At 32.8% G+C, this 18,029-nt stretch overlaps 1 protein-coding gene across 5 annotated transcripts; it reads left to right on the top strand.

The window, feature by feature from the left end:
- Nucleotides 1–12,272: 12,272 nt before the first annotated feature.
- Nucleotides 12,273–16,971, top strand: LOC106772173 (ETO1-like protein 1). 5 transcript variants are annotated; one of them, XR_002669041.1, is made up of 7 exons: nt 12,273–12,742; nt 13,065–13,320; nt 13,411–15,126; nt 15,613–15,904; nt 16,035–16,344; nt 16,451–16,752; nt 16,834–16,971. XR_002669041.1 is itself a non-coding variant. In XM_014658388.2 (7 exons), exons 3-7 carry the CDS (start codon nt 13,193–13,195, stop codon nt 16,669–16,671), a joined length of 2,667 nt encoding a protein of 888 aa, XP_014513874.1. In that variant the 5' UTR covers nt 12,274–12,451; nt 12,660–12,742; nt 13,065–13,192; the 3' UTR covers nt 16,672–16,971. The 5 variants fall into 5 exon arrangements, 4 of the variants coding, with proteins under 4 accessions (XP_022640336.1, XP_014513874.1, XP_014513873.1 ...); XM_014658388.2 differs by having other exon boundaries at nt 12,274–12,451; nt 12,660–12,742; nt 16,451–16,971; XM_014658387.2 differs by having other exon boundaries at nt 12,274–12,553; nt 12,660–12,742; nt 16,451–16,971.
- The last annotated feature ends 1,058 nt before the right edge of the window (nt 16,972–18,029 follow it).

The following is an 18,029-nucleotide window of genomic DNA, read 5'->3' as shown; positions in this document are numbered from 1 at the left end:
GTAGTCGAGTTGCTTTGAGATGATGGATGGTGGCAGCCAGAGAAATAACGTTGGGAGTCTTTCTTTTGCCTTTCTTTTGCATTATTCTTTTGAAATAGAAGAAGCTAGTTTGCTTAGATAGAAGTAGGTGATTAGGAAGAGCATGGGGCTCACGGTGGTGGTTTGGAGCAAAAGGAATTTCGCATTGATGTCACGGCTAAAGATGAATTTTAGAAGCATTGCATTGTTTTTTTAATTTCACTTGGTAGATTGCTTAGGTCTCGTTATTTGCTAAAATGTAATTTGTGTTTTTTTTTTATTTCTTTTGATTTAATTTAATTTCACAAAGTTTGTTGAGTTGGATTTTATNTTTTTAATTTAGTGATGCATATTAACAATTTTAATTGTGCTAGATATTTGTGTTACAGTGTTAGGCGTCTAATATTTTCTTTCATGATTCTATGTTTTAATTTATTCTTCTGCATTCACAATCCTTTTAAACCCCCCCCCACTCGTTTTGACCTAAGTCTCGAACCGCAGTTGGTCCTTGAGAGACGACCTAGGGGTCACTCCCTAGTTTATACTACACTTTAATTGCACATCTAATTTGATTGGGCGGTGACACCCATCACTTTCCAAACTATCTTTAGTATTCAAGATAAAGCATTGACATGCAAATGGTTGGAAGTAAGAAATCCTATTTTGAATATAGTAGATAATGCTTACAACTTCAACACGTAAATTTTAAGGAGTTTTGAAATCGTTTAGCGTCGTTCTAACCATTTCTTGCAAAAAAAATTTTCCTTTCAATGGCACCAATATGTTGAGGTGTTATTGAAGTAGAGAAATTGTGATTGATGCTAGAGTTTTCACAAAATTTTTGAAATAAATCATTTTCAAATTCTCCTCCATGAGTTTTTCTTGTTGAATGAGTTATTTGTTAACAGGTTGAAGAGGACAAATTTTCTAGCTTTGTTACTTCTTCATTGGGGTTAGAGTGCAGAACGATTCTTCTGCATACACGAAGTAGAGTTCTAGCTGGCTGAGACATCTGGTCAATCACAATGTCATTGCAGATGAATCTTCTTTCAAAGTTCTTGTCATAAAGAACTTTTTCTACCTTCCCGTTGAAGGTGTATTCTTCATACCAGTCTTCCTAAAAACTATCGTTGAGTTGGGAGCAGCTTATCGCTTCTACTATGACATCGGAAGTGATGGCGATAATTCTTCCTGCAACTCCCGATACTATGCAGCCGTTTTCAACTTGAGAGTTTTTCTAAAACTCTCTTACCAGCTCTAGGAAGATCGTCTCATCCCAAGCAAAGAAGTTTTCAACCCCATATCACCTTACTCATGAGAGCCCAATTTCGATTCCTTGAAGTCGCGTTAGAGTGGTGACATCTTCTAGAAGGAGAGTCTCATCTTTGGAGACGTGAAAGCTAGAGGTTCTGATTGCTATATCAAGGATATCGACAAGCGTGAGCTTGACCATTGATAGATTGGGAGAGAGGATTTTGAATGGTGAGGAGGGAATAGATTTTTTAGGTAGACAATCTTGTTGACAGAGAATGAGTGAGTATTCTACTGATGCGAAGAAGAATTTAAAGGATTTCTTACTAGGGAAGAAAAACCTTTGGAGTTTTAGGGTGTTCAATGTTCGACGGTTTACTCGAAATTCAATCATCAGTGTTGAAGGGAACATCATTGCGCATTAAATGCGCACAGTAAGGTTTTGGGCAACGTAGAAAGGTGAACTGCCTTCTTCTTCTAGACAACAGTTTGGGTGTTAACATAGCTTATTCCTAGTGGACACGTTGTGAACTCAAGTGACGCACTAATATATCAAGTGGAAGTGGTTTCATCTTATCTGATTTTTTGTGTGTTTGGATCATTTAACCTACATTAATCTCCTAGACATATCACTTAGAGTGAAAAGGGGTTTCCAAGGCGATATCTTAATAAGTATCTACTTAGGGACTTCCTTACCCTAATTTTTAGACTTTTATTTAGGTAATTAATATTCTATTCATAATTTTCCCTATCCTGAGGTTTTACTAAAAGTGTTTTGTCAACCACATATTTCTACATTATTTGGAGAGTTTCATAATTGTTCTCTGAGTTAAATGTAGTATGCCATAGAGGTATCCCTTTATTCATCAAGTCTATTACCAATCTACTCTAGATGAACTACTAAATTAATAACATGCCATGCATATGTTCTTAGGCAGTTATGATATCATCTAAGATAGTTCACTATTGAGGGAATGAATAGTTTTCGTACCTATTTCTCCATAGCTTAGCTAGGTTTCCTTACTCAAGTTGATGAGGTAATTTCCCAACTTGATTACCTTGTAGTGACCTCTTGTTGTTGGCTTTATGTTGTGCACCCTCTCTGATTTCATTAAGGGATCACCTTGCTTGCTATTACTTATCTTTCCTAGATAAGTACAAGAATACTTGTTATGATTTCTATGCTCTTCCTTCAATATTCTTCGTGGACTTATCCAAGTCCCTTCCTGTGCTTATGAGCATTGATTCCCGTAACTACTTTGTTGACCAGCAAGGCTTGAAGGGTGATCCAAAGACATATTTCTTCATGTATTCCACATTCATATCTTTAATGCTTCTAAAGATAGATATCCTTTTGATGAGCATCTTCCTAGGTTGATGGGGGAGAGTTTCCTTTGTCAAAGGTGTTGAGCCTTTTTTTTTTTACGACCATAAGTCATCCTTTAAGGATTGAAGATGAAGGAGATGCTCATTCTAACAACCTTATCTTGCATCTTATACATCATGTTTTGTGGAGATCTTTCATAATTCAGTCCACATGTCTTTGAATCATTGCCTCGAGTTTTGCTAAGAACGACTCATCGAGGTAAGTTATGATACCAATTGAAGGTGTGGGAAAACACTAGAAGGGAGGTTGAATGGTGTTTTCATAATTTTTCGCAACTTGCAATCTGATTACGATATACGTAACACTTTGTGAGTTGATTGAATTTAATTAGTAAGCGTTATCCTAGGAAGATCGTTTACTTGGCCAACTTAATGTATCCAACGTTTATACGTGTAGGCAGTAACTTTAGACAGAGCGAGGAGTATGATAAGAGTGTGAGCATTGAATCTCTAACTTCATTGATTATCAATAGACTAAAACACACATAATGTTTTATACTGGTTCACCTGTTAAAGCTATGTCTAATTCTACTTTAAGTTAACTTAAAGGGTTTAATTAGATATTCAATGAAGTACATTTTTGTTTAACTCATTGCTGATAGCTTAGTATTATTCACCACTCCTAGTATACCTAGACGCTCCCAATACAACTGAGAAACATCATTTAGTTTAGTTCTCCCACTTCTAGTTGTGTAGTATTATTCACCACTCTTGGCATCCCTGATCAACAAATAACCTCTAATTACCCAAGATCAGTTGAGTATTCATACCACACCTAGTACTCAACTTCCCTACTGATATTTCCTTTAGTATTCACACCACTTTTGGTACTCAACAACCTTGTCGAGATTTCTTTTGAGTATTTGCACCACCACTAGTACTCAACTACCCTGCCGAGATTTCCTTTAAGTATTTGCACCACTCCTGATATTCCTAGGCAACCTGGTATCCACAATACCACCTAGTTGATTTTCACCCACTTTTGGTTGTGCAGTATTCTTCATCACTCCTAATATCATGGTATCGTCTAGGCTGATGTAAACACTTTTTGTAATATTTCTCTTTAGAGCTTGAACGTTTAACATGTTTCTTTCTTTGTAAGTTTTTTTTATATTTTTAAGGCTTATATAGGGTTTTCTTAGAGACATTGTCTTGACACCTTTTTGCTTCTTGAGAGTTTAATGGAATATCCTTGGGTACAGATAGCTTACACATTTAGCATAACTCTCTTTCGACGCTTTGACTTGTGGGTTGTTTAGTGTTGCGTCTGGAAGTTTTTATCCTACTTGTGTCCCTATGTTTTTCCCTAAGGCTTTTCTGTGTTGATGGATGATTTGGAATCTTGTTTCTAGCATTTGTGTTTTTATCTATCTAATTCTTTGGGCTTAGGTATTTTCAGATTCTTATCTCGTATAATGTTATTTGATTAAATTTCAAAACATGAGAACGTTGTGTAGACAATTTTTTCTTAATAGGAATCCCCCTCAACCTTATCCTCTTTGTATATGTACAAACGAGAGTTGTGATGTTTCCCTTTGACAAGCTTCTCCCACTATTGATCCAGATAATAAGTTGTTCAGTGATGATGTCCTATAGTGCTTAGTAGCCTATTATGTTTTAATTAGATTCAATACTTTCTATAACAGTAATTGCAAGTAGTTTAGGTCATGTTGTTGTTTCTATCTTAGGAAGTTTAGACTTCTATTTTCTGTTATTTTCCTTTTATTTCATATTCATCCTTCTTATAAACAGATTTTTAGGTTTAATTCTTTTCTTATTAGTTTCATTCATTTTTAATCTTCCCCATCTTGCATTAGTATATAATTAGGTGGTAAATAAAAGACTTAACTCTACACTTTAAACTTAACTATACCGAGTCCGATGATTGATACCTAGGTTGTCCCTTTACTACATTTTTAGTTTATGACTCACAATTATTGACCATGTTGCCATTCAAAGGGTTGAGAATAAAGGTGAAGAGGTCCAAAAGTACCTCTTAGAGACCTTTGAAAAGGAAAAAAAAAGTGTGCTTAACACCTTATTTGCAACGGTAAATATGTTTTTTTGTTATTAATACAATTTTGTTTATGTAAATCTTATTTCACACTATTATTGTTTGAATCTGCACGGGCCACTGGCAATTGTCAGTAATTCTCCCTCAACATTCTCATATGTTCATTACACAAAAAACCGCACACTTTGATAATTAAAAATACACTAATATCATAAGTTTTTTAATATTTTATTTGTGTGTACACATAATTTGATTTTACTGAGTTTCCATAATGTTTTTCTATCTCTTAACATTCTTCTGATCTAATGCAAAAAGTTTTGAATAAAACTTTATACCGTATTGATCTACACAGAAAAAGAGAACAAAACATAACAAATGATAGAATACTATTTCATACATGCATTAAAAGCATTAAATATTCTTAAATGTTTAGACATGGTACATATACTAACGTTTAGGTAAAGTCTCTTTAAAATGACGATTAACGTTTAAAATAAAATTTGTGTATATATATAGCATTTAATTTATTTATTCTAGACAGTTTATTTGATAGATGTTATTTCGTTATATACTTATACAAAATTTCAAAACAATGTTTGTTTAGACTATGTTGTGTTGACAAAAAGTAACAAGAGAAAGCCAAAAACTTTTCTTCCATGTGAGAGTAAAGAAACAACCTAAAAGCAAGAAAAGCTCCAATTTGAAACAAGGACAACATTAAATGATAGACTTTATGGACAAACTCATAATATAGAAGAATGGCAAGCAAGAAAATATGGCAAGGTAGGCACAGAAACGGAACCTAAGGAATAGGTAAGAATAGAATGATAAAACTAAAATCAAACAAGAAACAAAAACAAGTTTTGAATCAAGGTCATATGCAACTATAATTGAAATAAAGTTAAGATATAGTTGTGATCTGACCTGTACATTTTCTTTTAACTCTATAATGGTTCGGTCAAATACTTCATTTCACTTTTTAGATCTCTTTTTTTTAATCATTTCTTTTTATTGGTTTTTCCCTTTTACAACTCTCAAAGGTTAGAGATGACACTCTTCTTTTGGTAACAACTCACAAAAAGTTCAGATTTCCACTTCTTTTGGTAACAACTCACAAAAAGTTCAGATTTCCACTTCCAATTCAAGTAGCAAATGCATATGACAAATTAAACAAGTGATTCAACTTAAAAAAAATTAAAAGGACACCTACACAAGGTAAGAAAAACTCTCGGCCAGTGCAACAAAACAACAAATTATGCACTGTCATGTCAAAGCAGAAATATTGCGAATCAAAGACTCAACCAAGTATGGAAATACACTGAATCACCATACATATCCAATAATGGAAACAAAAAAGATTTTCGTAAAAACATATAACAACACGTTCAATTGAAGAAAAAGTAGAATTTGCCAACATAGTTTCACACATGTTATCAAACTCTCGAGTTAATTCGTAAACTTGTACAAGTTTACATTTCCAGACATAGCTTCCGAGTTAACTTAGAAATAAACTCATTTTTTGTATAAATTCGATAAAATCGACTATCGGTAGGATTTGCGAGTTTGGAGTGATTCTGCTTGAAAATTTTATATTTAGTGAAATGCATCAAAATTAATGACAATAATTCAAGTATTTATATTTTATAATATTTATTTTTATGAACAATATAACTATAAATTTTATTTATTTAAAATTATATAATTTTATATACTTATTTAAATTAAAATATTATTTATATATTTTTTTATCTGAAATAAACTGTTACGAATTTACCATTAAAGTTTTTTCAACTCTCAACCACTTACATAAACTCTCAAATTTCAAAACCTTGATTTCAGCCAAAAATTCAATCAACAATGAAAGCCAATACTCTCTGCCAATCAATAAAAGTTGCACTAAAGACTGTTTACAATAATAGAACACAAGCAGCATTTGGAATGAAAGAATGCTACTGTTTCACCTAAGAACTGACTCAACAAATCAGAAATCAGAAATCACCAAGCTTGTCATTCAATTTTTTTTTTCAAAGCAGTAGTCTAAGCCTATGATACGAGAATACCTACTAATATGTAAATATATATTTTGAAAATAATAGGATATAACCATAATTACGTGTATTAAATATGACATATATCTAATACGTTAATATATTTATTTTAAAAATAATTAAATATAATATGTGATATATAAATATTGAAAAAAATATAATAATTCTTTAAAACATAATAAATATACGATTGTTATGTATGAATCCACATTAAAAACAAATGTACTAAAATTGTCAACATTATCATCCTAAAAAGTAAGTTATCAGCAATTAATATGCCTCGGCCATAAAAGTAAGTAAAAAAAAAGTTACAAAAAAGAAGAAAAACTATCCTTTGAAAACTGAATCGGTAAACATTGATTAAAAACCTACCTGTCAAACAGTATTAATTAAATAATATAAGATATAGCATAAAAAAATATAACTTCATAACTTTCATAATACTAAAAAACTGAAAATAAAAATATTTATAAGTTTAAAAATTTTAAATATACATTAAAAGAAATATTAAATAATATTTAGGTCTAACATTCAATAATAACTAATAATATCATTATTATTTGAAAACTACTGAAAAGGATTTTAAGAAAAAAAAAATAATATAAATAACGGTGGTTACATTAAAAAGTAATGAACAGTTACTTTTAAGTATTTGAATAATTTTTTTTAATTGTAAATATAATTAAAATAGAATAGAAATATTAAATACATAGTTTTTAATATATTATTATAATTTATTAAAAAATTTAAAATATAACTACAAAGTAAAATAAAAATATTAATTATATACACTAAAGAAGAGCATCCTTATAGATAACATGTTTTCTAAAAATTATTAAATACTTTATGTGACATCCCAATTATATAGAAATATATACATAATCAAAATGTCATCATGCATAATATAGGAAAGCAGTTAGGAGTAATTAGGATTACAGTTATCTTTAAACAGTGCAGGAATTTAGAGTTGAAGTATCATAGTCCTCCATAAAATGCTAGGAATTTGAAACTTGGAATATGACAAGAGTCTTCAAAATAACTTGAGTTCAAATAACATAAATCCTATAGGACTAGGCTGCAACGTCTTCATTCTCCTCCAGGACGTTCTCCAGGGAGACCTCATTCTCCTCTGCTCACATCCAAGTGGATGATCATTGCAAAAGAAAAAGCATACAACATACACAAACACAAGCAATGCAAGGGTGAGCTAATTATATAAAAAGCATGTATCAGATTAAACATATAATCATACAAGAGGCAATATAATCACAATAGTAAAGCACACCACAAACTACACCTGTTATATTCTAGACTAGACTCGTCCGGACTTTAAAATGATAGTCGAGCTATGGCGGGTCTTGCACTCGTGGTGACTTATGAAACTTGGGTTCCCCACCCTGCCACACTCACGAGGTTAGTCCGTTCCGGGCCTTGAGACATACTGGGAGCCCCCAAGACTAAAGACCTCCTTCTACTCCTCACCACATGGTTCAATCTCTCTAAGTGAGCATGATTGGCCATTGGAGCGTTAGGATGACCCCCAAGACTGAGCTCCTACTTTCATTTTAAAACACTAAGGATCTCACCGAGAGATCTTAAACCTTTGGACTTGATATGCAACTTGGATCAGACTTCCATCACCTTATAACCATATACCTTTTATTACAATCAACATCCTTGTTTGAACACCACAATACAATACATTGACTCATCAATAACATGCATTGTTCACCAATCATAAAGTTTATAGCACAATTCTCATTACTTTCCAAAGTTATAAAAATAATAGCTCCATAAAATTTAATCTAAATTTATCAGTACTAGACTCTTTATAATTTATCTCCAATGCCTAAACCCCTATACAATATGAAAAGTTGTTTCCTTTAATTTTATTAAAATAAATAAATCATAATAATATTATAACCTTTAATCAACATTCTCTTTTATATACTATATATTATATTAATGAAAGTTAACATCATGTGCTGCTACTAATTTTACATGTATAATTATATTGTATTAATCTAATTTATATTTACTTTATTTATTTTATATTTTTATAGTTTGTTTAATTTCTAATTAGATTCTCTAGAAAAACTTGTTATTATATTATCATAATTTCCTCTAACTTCTTATAATATAATATTTAATTATATTCCAAAGGATTTATATATAAAAACACGTTATCTAAAATCTTTATTTTAAATATATTATATATTATCTATTTAACACATAAACAACATCGTAATTTCCTAAACTAATATCACCAAATAGTATTATAATAATACCAATCAAATAACAATTATAACAACTTTTTATAATATTATTATATAGCATACAACATCACATAACTGAATAAGAATAGGATATAATATATAACAATATAGTATACTATTTATCAATCACACGTTGTGCTAAAACCAACAGAATTTCTACAGCAGTAACCTTATAAATATTTATATTTATATTATATTAAACTAATATATATATATATATATATATATATAATCTATATAATCTATACATTAATAATATAATATATTATAATATATATTATCTCTAAATAACTTACAATGTTTCCTTAATTATGAAACTGCTTGCTAAATTTTTCATTACTACAAAATACTTGTTCCCCACCTCACATCAGTTGGTCACCGGAGAGGGTTCAGATGTCTGAACGCATCAGACTCACCTTCGGCACTAGCATATATGACTAGTCACAACTGACTGGACCAGGCCAGGGCTGCTCTATGATCAGGGATGTGCCAACTCAGGTTTTTAAATCCCCTCTATCCTACCAACAAAGAAAGGCTCTGAAACAACTTTAATTAATTTATTTATGTTACCTAAACTAGTCTGTTGTGCTCTAAACCTCAAATTCCAATTTTTTTTTTAATATTTTATTTCCTAATCTAAAACAGTATCCGTGTATCCAATTGCTATCCAAGAAAGCTAATTAAATCTCACTTAAGACCTTTTCCAAAACATCACCAATCACAGTCAATAACCCATTCAGAAACAATTCATAATCATCAAAATAGGACACATAAAATCAATCCCCATTTAAGCAGTATAGTACACACCAAAACCAATTACTTAAAACAGTAACATTTCAGTCTCAATAGTACATCACATTTTTAATTCAACATGCATAAGACACTAAAACAGGTTCAATTCAAAGCACCAAATTCATAATTCAACATGCATATATTTTATAAAATAATTTCAAGCAAAATAATTAGCTCCCCTTACCTAGACTCAAATGAACAGTGAGCTCACCCAACGCTTCTATAGTGCTCCAAACAGCTAGAGCACAACAGGACCTACAAATCACCAAATTGGTGATGGAACAAAGCTCTTAGAGCTAGAATATATTGGGAATGGAAGGCATAACACGCAAAACACATGCAACCAGCAAAATTGCATGCCCTAGGTCAAGAACAATGAAGAGAAAAAGGAGAAATCTACTTACCAGATGAAACAGAGAAATCGATAGGTAGAAGTGGAGCTCTCTACGCCAGGAACGATTTGGCAGCACCAAAACAAGATTTGAACAGTGGGATTTAATGGAAATCTAGAGAGAAGGCAGAGCACTTGGGTTAGGACAAGAGAATAGTTCTAGAGAGAAAAGGGAATTCTGTGAAAAGAAATCAGAAAAGGAATAAGGGGTTCATTCTTTCCTAAGGCTATGCTACCCTTGGCCTCATGGGCCAGACTGCCTCACTTAGGCCCAAGAGCCTTATATTTTTAAGGCCCTTACACTTTATTTTTTTCTTTAACTTTGAAGGAAAAAGATAAAAAGAATAATTAAAAATTAGTTTTCTTAAAAAATGTCAACTTTTTTTTATTGGTTTTTGGGTCATTTAATTGAAAGCCGATTTTATAATTTTAATGTATCAAACATTAGGTCGATTTACTAAATAGACTAAAGTAGGAGTAAAAAGTAATTGAAAATAATAATGCAACAAATTATAACTTTTTATCCATCTTATTATTTCTCTTTAATAGGTATCTTTAATATTTACGTTAATATGCTCTTATACTACAACCTACCACCAAAACTAAGGGTTTGTTCTTATTAATGGATTTGAGGGAGATGATTTGGGGGAGATGATTTGAGTGGATTTGAAGGTAATTTTGTTGTTGTTTTTTTTGAGTAGATTTGTGGATAATTGAGAGTGGATTTGAGGGTAAAATTTGTGAGAATTAGTGTAGGATTTGATTGATGTGATAAAATTAAAAAATTTGTTTAATTGATAGAAATTGAAGATTACCAAAATACCCCTAGTTACTAAATTATAATTTCTTTTTATATTTTAAAATTAATTTTAATAATTATTTTTTATTTTTTATTTTTAATAATTATTACTTACCATTTTTTAATTTTAATAATTATTTTACATTTTAAAAATTAATTATTATTTTTACATTTTTAAAACTAATTTTAATAATTATTACACTGTTTGATATTTGCATGCAGGAGACCACTTCTCTTCTAATTTTACCAAACCACTTATTTCTTTTATCCTTCTTTTATTACTTATAAACCACCCAGACACCTCCTCTATTCTTTTTAGGGTGAATAACTAAATTGAACAATACAGAGAGGAAGAGTATTGATTATTTACTATATACCATTAAAGCCACAAAACTTCGTAAAAAGAGTGCATAGTCAGATCGCTACAGGGGCATTTAAGAGAATTTGGATTCCATCCCTCCAAATCTCACCCAATCTGCAGGTGAGTGAACAGTGCAGATATCTCCCATTTCACTGCAAATCCATCGTCGTGAACAGTTGCATTTCTTCTCAAGAGAACACGAAAGACAACTCCATTCCTCGCTCGCAAATATGTGTAAATAGTTATTTCTTCTCAAACGAACACACGCTAAGAGAGTTAATATTAGATTTTTTTTTTCCAAGAGCATTATTAAAATCTTGTTATTCACGCGAATAATTTTTATTTTTTTTTATGATTTCTTTCTTCAAAATAATAGGACTGAAGTTGAATTCTACAATATTACATGTGTACATAATTTATTTAAGGATTTTTATAATATTTTTTTTTATATTTTAAAATCATTTATATATTTAGTTTATGTTAATGTTTATAATTATTATTATTAATTATGAAATAATTTTGATCAATCACAAAATAATACATAAATGATATTAAAATATTAAAAAAAATGTTGTCTATCATTATCCTTTGTTCAAACAATCGTTTTATGAACACTTATGATACATGATAAATTTATTAACTTTCGTAATAAGAATCCTAGAAGTTATTTGAAAACTTGTTAATAAAGCGTGTAAGATATTTTTCACCCAAGATGTTCATTAATTTCTTTTGTTTTATTTTTGAACATTTAGAATAATTTTTTTCAATGAATATCTTATATAGACTTTAAATTAAAAATTTTAATTATAAAAGATAAATCATTGTCAAAATTTTGTAAAGTACTGACATGATTTTTCTTGCGACAAATAAAAATATTTCAGAGTAAGGAAGACAATTATTGATTGGTTGAATGAATCAAACAAGACATCATTCTCAGACAAAGAATATTTGGGCGTTTGTCATTGGCATTGGAAAAGCACTGCGTAATATCTGTCATACTCCTGTTATTTTCCATTTTTATTTCAATTGTTTCGTCACTTGTTTTTGTTTTTAGTTCAGTCTTTTCTTTTCACTTTCTAGCAACGGAGTTCAAACTTTTATTCCTATTGATTTTGGTAAGTTCAACTTCCAACCAACAGTGGCTGCAACTTCTATGGTCTACAACTCCAACGGAAGGAAGGGAAAAAGTGATTCACTTTCCCTTTCACCAGGAAAAAGTAAAAGATAGACAAAGTAGAAAATTTTCAGTCAGATTCCCCCTTACTTTTGATTTGATCCTATACCCTTCACATGGTGTTTCAAATCCTTCCTTTGTCTCTGCAGATTTAAGCCACAGGTGAAGTTAACCCCCTCTCTCTCTTTGGCATTTTAAGCGCTGATTTGGATGAACCACTGCAATTCAATAGGTAATTTTTTTTTTTTTTTTTGTTGGGATCTTTCTTAGCCATTTGGCTTTATTTTGTAGGTAGTCCTTGCTTAGTGCTGAACTGAAGAGGGTAGAGTAGAAGTATGAAATGGTTTCCCCTTTTTCTTGAATAAATTTTTTGACTGAGATTTGGTTGATGGGTAACCCATTGATCTATTCTTAGGAAAGAACGTTACTTTGAGGTTGATTGTTCTATTGCTTCTAAAAGGGGAACATAAAGGGGAAACAGAAAAGAAAAGAAGCGATTTTGCTTTCTGGGGTTGGGAATTTTTTAATTGAGGGTTGTGGAATGTGACTTGCAGGTAGAAGCTGCTCTTTTCTCTTGGTAGGTCTGCTCCTTTCCTTTGCCCCCAATTTACAAAGGTTTTGATTTGGAAGAGGAAGCACTATTATAGTGGAGATCTGGGACTTGTTTTGTCTCTTATGCCCTATGAGGACTTTTTTCACTGCGGAATCATGTAAAGAAGCGCATCCTAATGCTTTAAACCCACAATCCTGGCTCCAAGTTGAAAGAGGCAAGCTTTCCAAGTTGTCATCGAAGTCCTCATCTTCATCAATGTAAGGTTCTCAGGTCAATGTTTTTGCTTGAAGCTTAGCATTTTTTTAGCCTTTTCGTTGAATTAAGTGGGTTTCTGTTAACTACCACAGAGAATCTCTAATCAAGGTCCCACAGCCACCTATACTCCCATTCTTCAAGCCTGTTGATTATGTGAAAGTTTTAGCTCAAATTCATGAAGAACTTGAGCTCTGCTCTCCGCAGGAGCAGTCAAATCTGTTTTTGTTACAGTACCAGGTCTTTAGGGGCATGAGGGATGTTAAACTGATGCGAAGAAGCCTCCGGTCAGCTTGGCAAAGAGCAAACACTGTTCATGAGAAGATTATATTTGGAGCATGGCTGAAGTATGAGAAGCAAGGGGAAGAATTAGTTGCTCAATTGCTAACAGCTTCTGGTAAATGTGAAAGGGAATTTGAACCCATTGATGTAGAATCTCATATTTCTTTTGACAAAGTTATAATTTCCCAGGATAGAGTTTCCATGAATGATGGGAACCAAACTCCACAGTATGTAATCTTTACAATCGGAGATGAGAAGATAGTCTGTGATAGACAAAAAATTTCTGAACTTTCAGCACCATTTCATGCAATGCTAAAGGGGTGTTTCAGGGAATCGCTTTCTGAGACCGTCGATTTGTCTGAAAACAACATCTCTCCTTCAGGTATGAGGGCAATAAACTATTTTAGCTTGACTGGCAGTTTGCTTGATGTCCCTCAGAATCTTTTGGTCGAGATATCAGTTTTTGCAAACAAGTATTGTTGCGAAAGACTAAAACTGGCTTGTGATAGAAAACTTGCATCCTTAGTTTCCTCCAGAGAAGATGCACTGGAACTCATGGAATATGCTGTGGACCAGAATTCATCTGTGCTTGGGGCTTCTTGTTTACAAGTGCTTTTACGCGATATTCCCAACTGCCTGAGTGACAAAAGGGTTGTGGAGTTATTTATTCATGCTAACAGGAAGGAGTTGGAAGTCATGGTTGGGCCTGGTATATTTGCACTTTTTTGTTTCTTAAGCGAAGTTTCTATGAACCTTAGTTCTAGTTCAGACACAACAGCTCATTTCCTGGAACGGTTGGTTGATTTTGCTGAAAATGACATACAGAGAATGCTGGCATTTCATGAATTGGGATGCGTAAGGCTTTCAAGGAAAGAATATGATGAAGCCTATGGTCTTTTTGAGAGGGCTGCAAATGCAGGCCATATTTATTCCGTTGCAGGTTTAGCTAGACTGGATTCTATAAAGGGTGAGAAGCTTTTACCCTATCAGAAGATAAGTTCAGTCATTTGTTCTGGTACTCCTCTTGGATGGATGTACCAGGAAAGATCACTGTACTGTGATGGTGATGTGAGGTGGAAAGACCTTGAGAAAGCAACTGAACTGGACCCGACTCTTGTATATCCCTACATGTATAGGTCTGCCACTTTAATGAGGACAGAAAATGTTGAAGGTGCATTGTCTGAAATCAACCGGATTCTTGGCTTCAAACTTTCATTAGAATGTTTGGAACTACGGTTTTTCATCTATCTGGCCCTTGAGGACTACAAAGCGGCGCTCCGAGATGTTCAAGCAATTCTTACCCTGTGTCCATCTTATAAAATGTTTGAAGGCCGTGTAGCTGCATCTCAGCTCTGTACTCTTGTGCGTGAGCATGTTGAACATTGGACAACTGCAGATTGTTGGGCACGATTATATGACTGTTGGTCTGCCGTTGATGATATTGAGTCTCTTTCTGTCATCTACCAGATGCTTGAATCTGATGCTCCCAAAGGTGTTCTATACTTCAGACAGTCGTTGCTTCTCCTTAGGTATATTAAGAATGTTTGATAACTGTTATCAGTAGTTATTTTATATATATGCTGGGTATTATGTGAATTAAAGTTGTTTATACGTGCTCCCGTACACTTGTTAATGATAAAAAACCTTCAATTCTACCAAACTCGAAGCCTAGGCAATATGAAATGGTATTTGTTATATGTGGGGATTTTTTATCTTTCACATTAAAAGTATTAATTTTAAGATTACTTGTAGTAATGATTAAAAGATTCCTTGTGTTCAGAAAAAGCAAGTGGTAGCTGCAGGTTGATGATGCATCCGTTTAGCTTGGTCAATGAATACTTTTCACTTTGCCAAATGAGGAGCCTCAGAGTTCCTTCTGTTTAAGCTCTTGTTTTAACAGTTTAATCATGTCAAGTCGCTTCTGGAAACACAGTTTCTTCTGGTTCAAGATCCTGTTTCTTATGACTTCATCTTACGTATGCTAAGGAGTCTATAAATCTGATATTAATTTGTAGGCTAAGCTGTCCTGAGGCAGCGATGAGGAGTTTACAGTTAGCTTGGGAACAGGCATCAAGTGAGCATGAAAGGCTTGTGTATGAAGGGTGGATCCTGTATGATTCAGGACATTATGAAGAAGGGCTCCAAAAAGCTGAAGAGTCTATTGCTATTAAAAGGTCTTTTGAGGCCTACTTCCTAAAAGCCTATGCATTGGCTGACTCTAGTGTTGATTCATCATGTTCTTCAACTGTCATTTCACTTCTGGAAGATGCCTTGAAGTGTCCTTCGGATAATCTGCGCAAGGGTCAGGTATGGTTCTTCAACGGTTCCACCATTTTGGAAAAACTTTACCTTGCATCTTATACATATTTTACTTTGGATACAATACAACTACCTACCTTCTTGTTTCACAATTGTTTTCTTCCCTTCAATTTACCAGGCTCTGAACAATCTTGGAAGTGTTTATGTTGATTGCGGGAAACTAGACGCAGCAGAAGAATGCTATGTGAAGGCCCTTAAAATCCAGCACACGCGAGCCCATCAGGGTCTTGCTCGTGTTCATTTTCTCAGAAATGACAAGGCTGCTGCTTTGAAGGAAATGACCAATCTTATTGAGAGGGCAAGAAACAATGCTTCAGCTTACGAGAAGAGGTCTGAGTATGGTGATCGTGAACTCACAAAGGCTGATCTGGAGATGGTCACTAGATTAGATCCTCTTCGGGTGTATCCTTATAGATATCGAGCAGCAGGTTCATATTTTGCTTCTTCACTCACCCTTTATTCTGTTTGTCAGACATGTGAGAAAGAAACTTGCTTTTTATATGTTGTAGTTCTAAAACCTTCTTGTTTTTGCAGTTTTGATGGACAACCACAAGGAAGAGGAAGCCATTGCTGAACTCTCCAGAGCAATTGCATTTAAAGCTGATTTGCATCTGTTGCATCTTCGTGCAGCATTTCATGAACACAAGGGAGATGTCTTAAGTGCATTGAGAGATTGTCGTGCTGCACTCTCTGTTGACCCAAATCATCAGAAAATGTTGGAACTTCACTATCGTGTTAATAGTCACGAGCCATGAGTCTCAAGAACATGACTTTTACGAGAATGTGCCGGAAAACACAGCCACACTGACGATTAAACGTGAAAAGGGAATTTGTAAATGAAAAGTATAGTTAAAATACGAGAATGTGCCGGAAAACACAGCCACACTGACGATTAAACGTGAAAAGGGAATTTGTAAATGAAAAGTATAGTTAAAATACGAGAATGTGCCGGAAAACACAGCCACACTGACGATTAAACGTGAAAAGGGAATTTGTAAATGAAAAGTATAGTTAAAAGTAGGATTTAACGCCGAAATTTTGTTATTTACATTTTATCTTCCTTTGAGTTTTTCATTTCGCACACATGCTCCACGTGTTGGACTTAATGCATTGTTTTCTTTAAACATATTTTATGTTTAATTTTTTGAGAGCTCTGATTATTTTAAATCTGAAAATTTTAAATTTAAAAGAAAACAATTACTTAAAATAGTTATGCAAGCAATAACTTAAAAACAATTACTCGGGTATACAAAAAAGTTTGAAATAAGAAGAGATCGATAAAAGTAACCCAAAATCCATAAAATACCCATTTTAGTCCCACACTACGTAAAAAAATTATTACTACAGTTCTTGTCCCTTTCATTTTTCAATGTATTAACACAAGAAAATGACCGGCATTTTGTATAATGAATAGTGCGTGGATTTTATTACGTTATAAGACTAAAGTGATTGTCAGTTATAATTATATATAAAAGGACTAAAGTAAAGGTTTACTTGACTTTAACCAATATCAATTCATTCAAGAGATATCTGGAAGAGTTTATATACTGTTTATTCAGGATGATGAAAATGACTTTCTATAACATCTTTCTAACTTGTTTAGATAAGTTTTAGGATTAATTCTGTCTCATGATAACTTATGTTATAAAAGTTAGGGTTGATTAAGTTTTTAGAAACTCTACAATTTGATCAGTGTTTTTATAAACATTTAATAATTGGCTTAATAACACTAATGGTCCTTATTTTCGTCACGTGCATTCGTTTTGGTTCTTATATTTTTTTTGTTCAATGTTGTCTTAAAGAATGTAAATTTCGTTCAATTTGGTCCTTTTTGCAAACGCCGTTTAAATCGTTAACGACAGACAGTCTAATTGTGCAGAACAGTGTTGATGTGACATTTAACTGCCCGCATGGAGTCCTTCAGCTACATTGAGGTGGATTTTGAAAGAAATGTGATTTATTTAATGGAACCCAATTTTTGACGAGGGTGAAGAGTGAAATTGGGGTTAGGGTTTCGTGGTTAGCCAATCTTGTTCCCAATCTCGGTGGTTGATGAGCAATGTCTCTTTCCCAATCTTTTTCTTGTTGTTGCGATAAATGGATTCTCCTTTAT

Source organism: Vigna radiata, chromosome 8, assembly GCF_000741045.1.
Source record: "Vigna radiata var. radiata cultivar VC1973A chromosome 8, Vradiata_ver6, whole genome shotgun sequence".
Classification (NCBI taxonomy): Eukaryota; Viridiplantae; Streptophyta; class Magnoliopsida; order Fabales; family Fabaceae; genus Vigna; species Vigna radiata.
The sequence above is the reverse complement of the archived record's forward strand: the minus strand, read 5'-3'. Positions and strand labels throughout refer to the sequence as shown.

What these genes read in the sequence shown, in the direction of transcription:
- LOC106772173 (XM_022784615.1), top strand. Translation starts at nt 13,193, where the DNA reads ATGAGGACTTTTTTCACTGCGGAATCATGTAAAGAAGCGCATCCTAAT. An exon ending in CAGTCGTTGCTTCTCCTTAG is followed by an intron (nt 15,127 to 15,612) that starts GTATATTAAGAA and finishes ATTAATTTGTAG; the next exon opens with GCTAAGCTGTCCTGAGGCAG. An exon ending in ATAATCTGCGCAAGGGTCAG is followed by an intron (nt 15,905 to 16,034) that starts GTATGGTTCTTC and finishes TCAATTTACCAG; the next exon opens with GCTCTGAACAATCTTGGAAG.